Genomic DNA, 16,239 nt, shown 5'->3' with positions numbered 1-16,239 from the left:
ATTCTCTTGCCCGCATACCTTCATATGTATAGAAAATGAACAACTGAACAAAGACCTAACATTAGGTGTTCCGTGGATGAGAACCTATAAAGAAATCCAAGATTGGGATGCCAGATTTTGGAACTTACACTTAAAGGAGGAAAGCTAAAGATACCATCTAGGGGTGACAAGCAATGTGTCCTACAGTGTGAGGCAAGGTGTGTCCTACGGTGTGAAGGTAAGAATGGTCAATGCTTGGGCAAAAGCCAGAGTAGATGGCGCCTATGTAGGTGGTGTGGAAGCGCCAAAAGAGGATGGCGGTATGGGTGCTTGATGACATGGACGCATCAGTTGCGCTACAACCACAAAAATTTCCTCCTCCACCACTAAAGCTTCAGGCTCATGATGGCTCACATGAGCGCCTGTTGAGTGTTGTGATTTCTCAAAAGATGTAGATGGTTTTGGGATAGTTGATGTAATGTGCCAGCATTATGGTGGTAAAGTGAAGGAGATTATTAGTATGAAGTGCCAGTGCCATGGGATGGAGTTGGGGATGGCATCTATGATGGGTCAGCGTCCTAAGGAGGGTAGAGTGAATTTCCTCATACCACTACTTTCGTGTGTGTGACAAAGACACTAAACATTCATCCATGCCCCCCATGTGTGATAGTGTGAACATTGAAAAATGTCAAAAAAGAGGCTAGACCCTGTACGCGAGTGTACATTGCTTTGTGTCAATGCAATCTACCCAAAGTAGCAACCTTTACACTATGTTTTTGTGTACAACTTATACTATGACAAAATGTATAAATGAGAATCAACAAAAAAAAACACCACACCACATGTCAGAGATTAGAGATTTACCTTGGGACACAACCTTGAAAATAATTCCACTCCTCTGTTATTACATGTTCACCTTATTGTGTGGGCCTTTCCATGGTAGCGTGCAACTATCTTAGACTCATGAATAATGGAAATCTCTCAGAATCTTCAAGATAATGCACTGGTGGACATTTTCCTCTTATAAAGCCATGTGATGTAGTGTGTTGCTCAACTTTGGCATATTGGGCTTCTGCATTGATGAATTGTGGAGCATAGAGAATTGATTGATCTTTGATTCCAAGTCCATGGTCATTTTCTTCTTCACACTGAGGCCCACTATCACAATCCCAATCAAGCACTCATCTTCAATTGTTTTCCAAAGCATGTCACCTGCATGTCCTCTTCAGAGAGCCACTCACCAATGTATACTTACAATTCTAAACCTATCCAACCCTTTACCATGCTTCCTTGCTCTTTGATGCACATATCCCTTAAGCATTTTCATGAAGCGGTCCAAGAAGAACATCCATTCAGGATGCATGATACCTACTATTTTCACCTAATTAACTATGGGCACAATGAGATGCACTTGAATGGTAAGCATGGTGGTGGGGAAATATGTTTCAAACATGTAAACACACTTGGTAGCATTCTGCTTTGTGGAAGGTATGGAGGCAATGCTGATTTCCTTTTGGGAAATCCAATGAACCAATGTAGTAAGTTTATAAATTGTGGCAAGGATGGTGAAGGAAAAAAAACCCTCAATAGCCACGGGCAAAATAAGCTACAAAAAATTTCAACATCTTACTTCACACACCGTAAACTAATAATCATAAACCATAATTAATGGTTATTGTGGGTTTTATGCTTATTTGAGCATTTTCTAAAAGCACAAGGAATCTGAGTATAACTTGATTCTGGCTAATGACACTTGGGACTTGGTAGAACTGCCAAATGATGCGAAAGCTTTACCTTGCAAATGGGTTTACAAGAATAAGTTTACCTCAGGTGATCCGAATCCAAAGTACAAGGCTAGACTTGTAGCCAAAGGGTTCAAACAGCAAAAGGGAGTCGATTTTGATGAAATATTCTCGCCTATGGTCAAGATGACAACACTTAGAACCATACTTGGTCTTGTAGCGATTGAGGACATGGAACTTGTCCAAATGGATGTGAAGACAACATTTCTTCACGAGGATCTAGATGAGGATGTTTACATGCAGCAACCTAAAGGATTTGTTCAGGAGAACGCACCTCGTGAGGAGCTAGTATGTAAGCTCAAAAAGACACTTTATGGCTTAAAGCAGGGTTCAAGGTAGTGGTATCATAAACATGATGCATGTATGAGGTCTCAAGGGTATAAAAAGAGCAAAGAGGATCACTACTTGTACACGAGAAAGCTAGATGATGACTCGATGATCATTCTAGTTGTGTATGTTGATGACATGCTTATACCTAGGAAATCCATTACAGAGATTGCCAACTTGAAGAAAACACTTAGCAACAATTTTGCAATGAAAGATTTGGGGGATGCTACACACTTTCTTGGCATGCGAATCAAAAGAGATCGCAAACGTCGTATTCTTGAGTTATCTCAGGAAACATACATTGAGAAAGTTTTGCAGCATTTCAATATGCAGGAGGGGAAAGCATTGAGTACCTCAATGCAGGAATTCTTGAAACTTAGCAAGGAAGATGCACCCAAATCTGATGTTGAGCAAGCAGAAATGGCTAAGGTACCATATTCTTCGGCAATGGGCAGTCTCATGTATGCTATGGTGGCCACAAGACTAGACATTGCTTTTGCAATGGGAGTGGTGAGCCGATATATGGAAAACCCGGCAGCAAGCATTGAGAAGCAGTGAAGCACATTCTTAGGTACCTCAAAGGTACAGTCGATAGGTGTTTACGCTTCGGGAGCAGTGATGCATCCATCGTGGGTTATGTGGATGCAGACTATGCGGGTTGTGTCGACAATAGGAGATCGACATCTGGCTATGTCTTCATATTTGCTGGAGCAGCAGTATCTTGGAGGTCATGTCTTCAAGATTATATGTCGTCTTCCACTACGGAAGCAGAGTACGTTGCATTGTCAGATGCAAGTAAAGAGGCTGTATGGTTATCTCGCTTGGTCAGAAATCTTGGCATTGATGAGACTCCAATGATATATTGTGATAGTCAGAGTGCTCTTGCATTGGCAAGGAATCCCATGTTTCACTCCAAATCAAAACACATTGAAGTCAGGTATCATCTCATGCGAGATTTCTTGGCCAAAAGGCTCATTGATATGGTCAAGGTAATAGTGATGACAACCCAGCAGATGCTTTGACGAAAAGCTTAGCTTTGGAGCGGTTTACACATTTCAGTGAGTTGATGGGTATAGGTTGAAGCCACTAGATTGCTTCATGGTTGTACATATTAGGTCACTTGGGCTGCATTGGCCTTCAAGTGGGAGTTTGTTGGGATTCAGGCCAATTGGACGGCCATCCCACTTATTACTAACCCATCTACTAACTTAATCGTATATACACTTATTCTTTAATACAAAGAGAATAAGGAGCTGCAACAGGATAATGTTGATGTGTGCTCCACCCAACAATATCTCTCTCTCTCTCTCTCTCTCTCTCTCTCTCTCTCTCTCTCTCTCTCTCTCTCTCTCTCTCTCTCTCTCTCTCTCTCTCTCTCTCTACTCTCGCACTTACACTCGCACACGCTTCCTGCAGCACCTTCAATTTCTTCATGTCTACCTACTCTCCTCTAAACAAAATGCAATCATTAGAGCAAGCATGAATGAAATTATAGTCCATCTCTAAATTTTGTAGAAGCTTTCTTGCATCATCCTCAAGACTGGCATCACATTATTAGGTGTCAATATGTGCTCTTAAAGTAATTTATATACAAAGAAGCATCAATGCACTTTTGAAAATCTTTATTGCATAATTATAGTTAACACAACATAGATAGTCAAAATCTCTATGACACTTATGTTTCTCCATGCAAACTTTGCTTGCATGTTGAGAAGAATCAATAGCGTTTTCAATGTAGAAACTCTAGCTTCACTAGCCTTTCTGAGTCCATGTGTGTTTCAATCATCATAAACAAGCCTTTTTGAGTCCATCATCTTGTCAATTTTTGGTTCATACATTGCTTGTCAAGGTGATGCTCTGCACTGTCACCCTCTATGCTTGATGATGTTTTAGGCATAGCCATCATGTTTCCCGGTTGGGCAGATCACATGTGAACATGCCTTGTGGGTTGAAAGATTGCTACATGATATCTATTGTCTGAGTCCTAAAGAATTAAGGACTTACAATTTTTAGTAGAAATTAAGTCAAGTAAGTGAGAGAGAGTATTTTACTGTTGTCATTCACATGTAGCAATGAATTATAATTGGCAATAAATCAATCTATAATTGATGGATGGAACTCTCCATATTTGCGGACATGCTGGTGTGTAACATGTCGTGTTCGATGCACAACCCATTTGTATTGATTACAAGTGCATGAAACTCTAGTCAAGAGATAGGCATCTCATTTAGATCATTTCACACCATCATCCGCTACTCATAATGCTTGCGAACATGTCCCTAAATATAAAGTTAATTTCAAACACGTACTTGATTTGATAAACACAACCCTAAACCTAAACTTAAGTTTACAAAAATGTAAACGGAATTTAGAAACCACTTACCTCTTGTTTTTTGTGCTTGTCGCTTTGCATACAACTTTCCATAATTGCCAGTAGGCACAAACACAAGCTATATCCAAAGTGGAAAGCACAAATGACAAGGGAGCAAGATTTTTATGAGGGCCATTTGAGTTTTAGGGTCAAAACACAAATGAACTTCATAAACGTCTTTCCCACTTGCCATTTGTACTTTCCACTTTGCATACGGCTTGCCCACTTGCCTATTGATGGCTACAAAAGTTTATATGCAAAGCAACAAGCACAAACGGTACGAGGGAAAGATATTTCTAAATTCCATTTGTGTTTCTTAACCCCTTGCCCTCATGCCATTTGTGCTCGCCACTTCGCATACAGCTTGTTGTAACTATCAATAGGCAAGTCGTATGCGTAGCAAAAAACACAAATGATGAGTGGACAAGCCATTCAAAATTTTGTTTGTACGTGTTTCTTTGCATATGGATTTTCCACTTACCTACTGATGGTTACAAAAAGCCAGAAGAAAGCGGAAAGCACAAATAGCAAGAGGGCAAGCCGTTTCTTGAGTCCGTTTGCGTTTTGGACAAGCCGTATGCGAAGTGGAAAGCACTTTGCATACAGATTTTCCACCTGCATATTGATGGTTATGGCAAGTTGTATGTAAAGTAGAAAGCACAAACAATGAGAGGGCAAGTCATTTCTTCAGTACGTTTGAATTTAGGGCAAGTCGTGTGCAAAGCGGCAAGCACAAACAATGAGAGGACAAACCGTTTTTGAAGTCCATTTTCTAGGACCAAAGGGAATATTGAGCCTCTCTCTCCATCAAAACTCTACCCCTTAATATATATGCACCCTTGAGCTTGGTTCAGATTAGACCTCCTGGCCTTTGGCCCTTGGCCAAACATTAATCCCCCTTGGAGAGACATGTTTTCCCTCAAAAAAAAAAGTGGAAAATTGCTTCTCAAGAACAATGTCATTAATGTTTTCCCAAGTGGCACCTTCTTCAGGTCTATCTTTCCACTTGATGAATGTTGGTCAACGCACACATGATTTACGCATACATAGATCATGAAAGTCGAGAAAATAATGAGGTTCATGTGGTTGGGTTGGAGATTCAATGAAATCAATCAAATTCTACTAGTCAATGACATTGTCATCCCTATGCAAGCATTTATGTAAACAACTTACATGAAATACTAGAGGCAATGAGAGTTTGTAAGCCACATTTCTAGCTCACTAGAGTATTTCAAAAGGCCCACAAAAACTCGAAGAAAATTGACCTGGTCTTTAGACTACTTTTTGAATGCTCTGGCACATGTAAAAATACATCTTTCCCTTCAATGAACGTAACTTGTCGATGTTCCTCATCAACACACTTTTTGTACTAATCCCATGTTTTTAAAGCAAGGGTCAACATATCCATGTGGTCTTTGAGGAATACCTTGACCTGCTAAATATTCTCTATTGCCAACTCCACAATAACTGGTGGTGTAGGTTGAAAACCATACATAAACATGAATAGACTGAAACAATTGTTACATGCTTGCCACTATTATAATCAAACTCCAAATTAGAGAAATAAATTTTTCCATTGGATTGCTTCCCGCTAATGTATGTCCTCTACATATTCTTTAGCATTAGATAAATACTTGTCAATTGCCTACCCGTCTCTGGATTAATGGCAATAATGATATTAAAATTGAAGGACACTTCACACACACACTCTTCCACCTTTGGCACCACCTGCACCTTCAGGGTATCCTCAACCATGCTCTTGAAGATACCTTGGATAATTCCACCCCCCCCCCCCCCCCCCCCCCCCCCCCTCCCCTCCCGTGATTTTAACCTCCCCTCCTTCCTTGACACTATTTTCTAGACAATAAAACTTCCTACTTAATCAATATTGAGCAAGATTCCCTTCCTGTACTCTCTATAAAGGGATTGTTTCCCGATTGATGATCACATGGTTTGTAGCTCATTCGTAGAGGGCATTGCATGTTTGAGACAATTGTAATTGTTAAAGGAACATTACCATAGCTTCCATATTGCAGATGTTTATGTGGTGAGAAATAGCCCCTCTTGGAGCCCTCTTGGATCTCATGTGGAAGCCCCCACATGTCTAAATAATTTTCAGGCCTAGTGTAGAAGTTGTAGCAAGAATTTAGGCTACATGGCCTTGTTGAAAGATTTGGCATTGACCTATCTTGAAACTAGAACACCTGAACTGGAGTCACAACTTCAACAAGCCTCTCATAAAGCTTCATCTACATTTTTTCCCCACCTCAAGCGCATGCTATTCATGATTTGAAGATGGCCAAAATAAATAAATTATCTATATTTTGTATCAAGTCACAAGCCTGGCAACCACCAAAGCAGTCAGTTGTAAACAAAACACACTTCATCAATCCTAGCTTGAGGATATCTCTCATGATCACTCTTAAAAACCTAAAATTTGCAATCAATCACTAAGCATGCACCTTGCCAACAACAACTATGCATTCAATAATAGAGCTAGAGCAATGGTGTTTTTAGGAGCGTTCCCATAGAAGCCAAAGGTGCCAAAGGCCTATAAGGAGCTACAACACCATCTCACTGTTCTGGGTATTTGGATCTCACTATTCTTATGCTCTCCTTGTTTTTCATACGAGTGAAGTGTTGTAAATTATCATCATTTTAAACTGGCCAACCCTATTATTTCCATAGCGAGAGAGAGAGAGAGAGAGAGAGAGAGAGAGAGAGAGAGAGAGAGAGAGAGAGAGAGAGGATGATAACAAGAAACAAGAAAATAACACGCTATAATTTGTTTGATAAAACCGTACATATATAGGACTATTAGGCTAATAATAGCCTCACCTTTGTTATGCAAACTCCACAAAAGGAGTGGCTCTCATCAGTTAATTGACAGAGGTAGTTTTCCACATAGGGTAGAATCATTTAGCCATGGCTTGAAACCCAACAATCTCCCCCTCAAGCCCAAACCACTAACAATGGGCTGAAAACAGACCATGGAAGAGTCCAACAGACCACTTGAAGCACTAAGTAGAAGCCCCCCCTTGACAGCAACATCGAAGTGTGTGTACTTCCCTAGGACAAAAATCAAAGTGGAGGCAGCAAGAACTCAAACCAAACAAATTTTGGGAGGTCTTACCACTTTTTATGTGGCAGTGTCTATAACATGTACAATTTTGACATGACATTAACTAACAATTGACAACCTAAAACAAGGCTTTGATATAAAATATATGATAGTGTTGACAATAGAAAAAACCATAATAAATCTATGACATTGAAAAGAAAAACAATTTTTTGAAAATGTGTGTTGATGTACAGAGTGCTCAAAACAAACCATCAAAAGAGTCACGCCCACTGACTTTCTTTCTAGATGAGCTTTGATTTTGGAGTCACCCTTTTGCTCTTCTTTGGTGTCAATATCCTAAACCAAGTTGTTGACTAGTTGATCAAATCCAACATCAATATTCTTACCATCATCAATAGATCACCTCTTTTCAGATGTGTCAACCACTTTAGAAGGTTTTTGTGGGGCTCTCTGAATGCCAAGCCTCGCTATCTTATTGTATAGTGACAATGAGAACCACAAATATAAATGTCATACCGTGGGACAGAGTCGACTCGAGAAGTTGTCAATATCGTGAAAAAGTTGTCAATATCATGAAAAACACATTCAATTCCTATCTAACCCAAATCTACACTATATTGAATGTCATGCAGCAGAAGCTAACTACAACACCACAAGAAAATCTCATCGGTTCACTAAGCAAACAAAGTCCAGACGAGACAAAACTTATATGCTGGGTAGAAAACATTTAAAGGCACATGTATATGCCTGCAAATCCCCCTTTTGACCACTTGCCAAACTTGTGCTTATTATCTACTGGCACATTTGGCCTGATTATTTTCAACCTTGAATACAACCTAGAGCTTAGCAATGATGTTCCTACACCCCTCCAATGCATAAAATGCAGTTTCATTAAGTAAATCTTGAGTTATGAGCAAATTAAGGAGTAGGTAAGCAACAAGAAAAACATAGTTTTACTGCAAGAAAAGCACAATGTCACAAAGAGCTTTCACTTGCAAACACAATGAAGCAGACAACACTTCAAATGGACACTTCACGAGGGATTATGAGCTTGAGAGGAAAGGAGGAGAGTACATAGTGCTTTGATAATGAATCGTACCGCTTATGAGCTTGAGAAGAAAGCTAGAGAGTACACAATGCTTTGATAATGAATCGTATCGTCGCTTATGAGCTTGAGAAGAAAGCACGAGAGTACACAATGCTTTGATAACCAGTCGTACCACTTATTATCCAAAACATATCCTCTAGGTTTTACAAAAAATGTCATTTATACCTTAGCCAAAGGTTCAAGGTTCAAATATGAGAAAATATTCTAGCTCTCTGTAGCCTAGGATTTCATTGATACAATTTGGAAGCATTTAGCCCCACTCTGTTTGGCTCATAATCACATAATGGTTACAAATTAATTTTGGAAATAAAATAATTACAAAGGCTTAGGGCTATGGATGTCCAGAATGATCAAAACAGTGAAAAATTACATCATAGGCTGGATATGTAGGCCCTCTGATGTTAGCTATGTGCTAACATTTCCCCCCTCCGAGATTGGGTTGCCCACGACATAGCTTCAAAGGATCATAGGCTGGATATGTAGGTTCTGATGTTAGCTATGTGCTAACATTTGCCCCCTCCTAGATTGGGTTGTCCACGACATAGCTTTAAAGGATCGGATAGTATTCCAGCTTGCGGGTCTTTTGTTGCTTCTTGAGGGCTTCCAAGGCATCATAGTATTTGATTCGTAGTTTCTTGTCCGCTTCGGCCAGAATTGCAAGTCAATAGGAGTGTTGAGCTCCATTGTTGTGTAGCCCACGAACTTGGCTCGAAGGTTCTCCACCACAGGGCCGCAGATCTTTGATTTGAAAGTAAAGAATCCCATGTAGAAGGCTTCCTCAAATGTTTGCATAGAGTATGAGGGCAAGAACATGACTCGAGCGTAGAAGCCATAGAGCACTTTGTCGAGTGGTTGGTATGGTAAATAGTAGCAGAGCCCTTGGTTGCCCTCGAGGAATGCCATCCATGATGCGTCGGTCTGCTCTCCCTGGTGGAAAGTCTGTATACATGTTATTAACATCTTGGCAATTTTATTTTAATAAACATAATGCAGGCTAGATCCGAGAACCTCTTAAAGATTTCCACAACTTTGGAAGGGTCTGGATCATATAGTAATTGGGAGCTTTGCCTCTAGGGGGACTTGCATTGGGTAGTTGAGCCATGTAGGACGTTTCTTTAAAATCGGTTGATGGCTGCTTCGCACTCTTGGCACTGGACAGAATGAGGCGTCCTTTTTGATATCATGTGGAGCTTGTGTGTAGAGGATGAGATACTTAGAATATCTCTTTAGCCAATACATCCTCCAAGCTGCGTGTTGATCGACATTGTCGGTAGCTTGATCCTTGATAAGTCTCTCCTTTACTTTGAGTATTTCATACTTGATGAGTGGGTATGGGGAGACTGTTCATGCCATGTTTCTGTTATTTTCTTAGAAGTGAGCTGGGCTACATTAGCAGAGTGGAGAATCCGATGCTCCCACACCATGGCCTCTTTCCATATGTCTTCTTTTTTACTCTATATTGACTTTAAGGGCTTTCTCCGCATTGGCGATGAAGTTATCTATGGGTCCTTGCTCCGCCTCTAGCTCAATTGTTGAGGATTTTGGGGTCACTGTAGTTCAGTGGGGGACTACATCTTCTTCTAATTGTAAGAATTCTAGTGCCCTTTTGTCCTTTGGCAATGTGTCAGGCATCTCTTCTTCATGGAATTTTTGCTTTCCTTTCAGTTGCTCTTGGGCTGCTGGCAATGATGCTTGTAGATTAGCTACCTGCTTTTGATAATTTTCTTCTTTGGTCATAAATGAGAGCGAGGTCTCTCTTTGCTGCATCTGTTCTAACTTCAGGTCTCTCTCTCTCTAAGTCTTTAGTCCTATTTTGTAGTGCTTGGTAGGCTAGATTGTGTCCTTACAGTGTAGGCACTTGTGGATTAGCTTTCAGCTTATCTAAGAGCTCGTTCTGATCTTTCAATTTGGATTTGGTGTGGACGGCTTGAAGATTAGCTACTTCAAGTTGAGTCACTGTAGCCATTGAGAATATGTGTTTGTGTCCAAATATAGTAGCATTTGATTCTTGTAGCTTCTTCTCTTAGGCTTCACTAGCCATCGTCAGTTGTTCCTTGGCCATGCTACACTCACCACACTTGTGCTCTACCCCCAATCTAGCCTCAAACTCACGCAACGCATGGACTCATCCACCATTGCAACACATCAATCAGTGGTCTCATCCACCTCCAAAGCACCCCCCCCCCCCCCCCCCCCCCCCCCCCCCCCCCTCGCGGGCTTCACATCTACCCTACGCCTCCTCCAGCACACAAGATGGCTCTTCTCATAACGTCAATTTTTGATACCCAATTGGTGAACTCTCACTACTTCCATTCCCTGTGCGCCCAGAGAGTTCCTTGTGTATGTTCACACACACACACACACACACACACACACACACACACACACACACACACACAGAGAGAGAGAGAGAGAGAGAGAGAGAGAGAGAGAGAGAGAGAGAGAGAGAGAGAGAGAGAGAGAGAGAGAGAGAGAGAGAGAGAGAGAGAGCTGGCATGTCCCTCCTTCTCTACCTCTGTGTAGTCGTGCTCCTCTGTCCGCCTCCCATTTTTCTTTCTGTCTCCTGTCTCTCTCTTCCAAGTACGTCAATGGTGGCACTTGGTTCTTGCCGCTTCTTGTCATAGAACACCATTTGATTGACCCCGCAATCATAGCAGCACCCAACACACCAGTTTTCCATTGTGCCAGAAAAGATTCCTATTTCTCTTTGCCTTCATCATCGCCGCACATGGCATCTATCTATCTCTCCCCTCCACGTGGTTCTCCCTCTATTGTCCTCGAAGCAAGCCGAGAGAGAGAGAGAGAGAGAGAGAGAGAGAGAGAGAGAGAGAGAGAGAGAGAGAGAGAGAGAGAGAGAGAGAGAGAGAGAGAGAGAGAGAGAGAGAGAGAGGTGCCCATTTGCAGCCCCATCCCCCCCCCAAGTTTCCCTCCCATTATCTGAGCTTCCCCCTCCACCCCTCTGTAGCCCCATCCCCCTCCTCTATGTCCTTCTTCCTCTATGGATTCATCTACTGCTAACCCCCTTGAGTCAAGCCTTTGTGCCTATAGGTGATCATGGTAGCAACAAAGAGGGATTGTTTGTTCTCAAAAAAAGGTTGCAGGATAGATATTTCCCCACCCTACCAACGCTAGCTTGAAAAACCACACACGCGATGATCCTTTAGCTACACCGGCTTGAGAGAGATATTTCTCCACTCATTTCATTGTCTTTCGTGCTCTGCACATGGACCAACATACTCTCCATCCCTCCTTGTGCTTGGCTCCTTGCCACGTCCACACCAAACCTCCCTTTCCCTTTCCCTTTCCCTTTCCCTTTCCCTTTCTTTTGTGCTTCATTCCAAAGTGGGCATCTTACTAGATTCTTGTTAATAACCGCCCTTTCCAGCAATTTACAACCATTGTCCTTAGCTAAGTAAGGCTACAGAGTTGTCGAGCGACGAGGACCCGAGGTGCCTCCCACTACACCGTCGAGAGAGTTTTGCTGAGGCGTACATCACCATGGAAGGAAGCCGGATCCGCGCTACGGTGGAGACCTCTAATTCCATCTGCGGAGCCACTCCTACATGTCACACTCTCTACCTTATTATGGCAAACGCTTGGAAGGACTCTCTGTTTGCATTTGATCTCCATCTCAACAGAAGATGATGAAATGCCCCCTCCTTACTTCCATGCATGAATGCTCCAGAGCTTCATACCACAAATTTGCCCGCTTATTGCAGGACTGCACCAAATCAAAAGACCTTGTTCAAGGCATGCTTCTCCATTGCGCTTTGCATGAGATGGGCTTTGATTCTGGTCTTTTTCTTGGAAATACTCTCATCCACATGTATGCCAAATGTGGTTGCTTACCGGATGCCCGTTATGTTTTCGAAAACCTGGCCAAAAGCAATTTGTTCTCTTGGACAGCGGTCATTTCTGCCTATGCTGACCATGGTGAACCTGAAGAGGCCATTCATCTATATCAGCGAATTTGTGAATTGGGTTTGACACTGGACAAATATGTTTTCCTTGCGGTTCTAAAAGCTTTTATTTCCCTCGGGTCCTTGATAGCAGGCATGACAGTGCATGCACATGTTATTATCAGTGGGTTTGAATCCGATGTATTCATCGCCAATACAATCATGGACATGTATGCCAAGTGCTGGCATGTAGATAGTGCACGGCAGGTCTTCTGCCAGCTTCGCAAAGTAGACATCATTTCTTGGAACGTCATCATGACTGGATGTTTCCAGCAAGGGCTTCATGAAGAAACTTTTGCATACTATCTACAAATGCAAAAGATAGGCATACAACCAAACGACATAACATTTATGCTTGCTTTAAAAGCATGCACTGGTTGTTCGTTGCTAGTCAATGGTAAGAAAATACATGTACAGATTTTTGAGAGCTGCTTTGAATCTGCGCTCTCATTGTTGAATACGCTTATGCACATGTATGCAAAAGGTGGATACTTGGATTCTGCATGTGCAGTGTTCAATAGAATGTCTCGAAAGGATACAGCCACATGGAATGTTATGATTGCAGCGTATGTAGACGAAGGGCTCGCTTCAGAAGCATTTTTCCTATTTGTAACAATGACGGAAAAAGGGTATAAGCCAGATGAACTCACCTTCTCTTCAATTTTGAAGGCTTGTGCACATCTTGCCACTATAGAACATGGCCGATGCATACATTTTCAACTAATGAATATTGGCTTGGAACTAGATGTTGCTGCTAATTGTGCACTCATTGAGATGTACATGAAATGTGGCTGCTACAGTGATGCATCACGCATGTTTGGGGAGTTTCCTGGGAAGGACCGTATCACATGGAATGCAATGATTATGGGCTGCGCTCAGAGTGGGGCTCCAGAGAAAAGCTTTGCTCTCTTTGAGCAATTTCTAGTAGAAGGGAATTTTCCTGATAAGGCAACAACTATTAGCGTGCTTAAAGCATGCCTTAGTTCACCAATCCCCGACCAAAGGAGGGGGAATCGTGTGTTAGCCATGGAGATGACATTTTTGTCTGATTTGTTTGTAGGTAACACAGTTCTTGAGCTTTATGTGGAGTGCGGGAGCTTAGAGGATGCATATCATGCACTTTCCAAAATGAACACCCGTGATGTTGTGTCGTGGAATATGGTAATAGTTGCAAGTATCCAACATGGGCGTCAAGAAGACGTCTTGTCCTTGTTTGAGCTCATGCTGCAAGAGCATGCCGTACCTGATCACATAACCTATAGTAGTGTCCTCAAAGTTTGTGCGACTCTGCCTGCTTTAGAATGGGGCATGGAGATACACAGGCTTGTCATCTTGAGTGCTTGCGAGTCGTCTGTTTCGGTAGGGAGTGCTTTGGTCGACATGTATGCCAAATGTGGAGCTATTAATGATGCCTTTCAAGTGTTCAACAGCATAGATGAGCGACAACTGGTTGCTTGGACAGCAATAATTGCTGGATGTGCTCTGCAAGGCCTTTGCAAAGATTCATTGAGCCTGTTTGTACAGATGGTAGACGATGGTGTAAAGCCTGATACAGTGACCTTCGGTGCAGTTCTCTCCTCGTGTAGCCGTGCAGGGCTCTTGCAGGAGGGATGCTACTACTTTTTCCTAATGAATACCATCTGTTGTGAGTTTGTAACAGCAAATCATGTCGCATGCATAGTTGATTTGCTAGCTCGTGCTGGTGATTTGCTAGGGGCAAAGAGTTTGCTATTGAGCATGCCAATAGCACTCGATGCCGTAGTGTGGATGGTATTGCTGGATGCATGCAGGATTCATGGAGATGTTGAAATGGGAAGGTATGCTTGTAAATGTATTCTGTGCCTTGATTCTGGATGTGCCCAGGCTTATGTGGTGTTGTCAAACATTTATGCCCTTGCTGGTATGTGGGATGAAGTGTCAAAAATCAGGGAAGAAATGAAGAGAATAACATTTTAGAGCTATATAGGTGGGTCCATGTGGTTCAGGCTGAAGTTAAAGCTAGAGATGTCTTGAAATTTAAAGCAGGGGGCTAGATGCTAATTTGTTCCTACGTCCCTTCAAGGATCACGTACAGCAGGGCGACTCCAAAGCTATCCTGCAAGAAACTCCGTATTGTCTTCATGTAATGTTCTCCAATCATCCAAACTATATGGGTGAGGCACCATGCCGTAAGTTCACTTAAAAGTTAGCAAAGTATCATATGGGCTGCATGTTTAATTAATTTGTGTCCATTGAAGTAACCATATGGTTTGAGTTCATTTCCTTGCCGTCTGAAGATAAGACCACATTGTTTTACTGTATTACTAATGCTCCTTGCACTGCCATGTGCCATGTGGCACAAGCTATTGCAAGGAGCGTTCCAGAAGGGAGGAGTGGAAGCCAAGGGATTTCAATTTTCCCTCTCTCTCTCTCTCTCTCTCCCTCTCCGGGTTGTATCTCCCTCTCTCTCCTTGATGTTCGATTAACAATTGCCTTTTTGTGTGAGAGAGAACTGAAATAAAATGATAATGAATTCTTTTGCCCATATCAGTGTCTTGTGTAGTGCCACATGCCTTAGACGAAAGCGTATGTGATTTCATCTACGTTTTCTTTGGGTAGCCCGTGGTTAACGTAGATAATGGTGAATTCTTGTGCCCGAATTGGCATCATGAGTGGTGCCACACGCCTTCAAGATGCAAGCGTAAGTGATCGCATCTGGAGTCATGCCCTCGCTTGCATCTGTTGAAAACAGCCCAGAGCTTCTCAGTTTTAATCGCGTTTGTTGACATATTGTGCAATCAATGAATTCCAAGAGACAACATCCCGGACAAGTACCTTCTCAAGCACTTTCTGTGCTTTTTGAAGGACACCACTCTATACATATCGACCAAGGCATTGCCAAGCACAACGTTTTCTTTCAACAGCCCTTCATCATGAATTCTTTGTGGATATTTAGTGTCTTGCATAGTGCCACATGCCTTCAAAATGCAAGCGTAGGTAATTGCATATGGAGAGATGGACTTTCTTTGCATCCTTTGAAAGCAGTCCAGAGCTTCCTAGCACTGCCCCTATTGAGCATATCCCACAATTAAAACACTTCAAGAGAGGGCATACAAGGCAAGCAACTCCTCAAGCATTTTCTATGATTTCTGAAGTATACATTTGGCATACATGTCCACCAAGGCATTGCCAAGCAAGACATTTTCTCTCACGAACCCTTGACTAACAAGACGATCATGAATTCTTTTGCACATATCAATGTCTTGCGTAGTGCCACACTCCTTCAAGATGAAGCGTAGGTAATTTCATCTATGTTTTCTTTCAACAACCCTTGACTAACAATCTCATCGTGAATTCTTTTGCCTGTATCAACATCTTGAGTGGTGGCACATGCCTTCAAGATGCAAACATAAGTGATTGCATCTAGAGAGATGCCCTAGCTTTGCATCTACTAAAAACAGCCCATAGATTCTTGGCCTTGCCTCCATTCGGCATATCCTTGAATCAATGAATTCCAAGAGACATCATGCCAGATAGTAGCTCCTCAAGCACTTTTTATGCTTTCTGAAGGACACCACATTTAGCATACAGATCGGCCAAGCAGTGCCAAGCACGAACAACCCTTAACTACC

General features: G+C 42.1%; 1 protein-coding gene across 1 annotated transcript; it reads left to right on the top strand.

The window, feature by feature from the left end:
- The first annotated feature begins 12,053 nt into the window (after window positions 1–12,053).
- LOC147438678 (pentatricopeptide repeat-containing protein At4g21300-like) lies at window positions 12,054–14,884 on the top strand. The gene has a single exon (XM_086484689.1). The coding sequence runs from the start codon at window positions 12,311–12,313 to the stop codon at window positions 14,582–14,584; it is 2,274 nt and encodes a 757-aa protein (XP_086340815.1). The 5' UTR covers window positions 12,054–12,310; the 3' UTR covers window positions 14,585–14,884.
- The last annotated feature ends 1,355 nt before the right edge of the window (window positions 14,885–16,239 follow it).

This window comes from Adiantum capillus-veneris, chromosome 16 (genome assembly GCF_014529385.1).
Source record: "Adiantum capillus-veneris isolate H3 chromosome 16, ASM1452938v2, whole genome shotgun sequence".
Lineage (NCBI taxonomy): Eukaryota > Viridiplantae > Streptophyta > Polypodiopsida > Polypodiales > Pteridaceae > Adiantum > Adiantum capillus-veneris.
This window is presented reverse-complemented; position numbering and strand designations above follow the sequence as displayed.

What these genes read in the sequence shown, in the direction of transcription:
- LOC147438678 (XM_086484689.1), top strand. Translation starts at nt 12,311, where the DNA reads ATGATGAAATGCCCCCTCCTTACTTCCATGCATGAATGCTCCAGAGCT.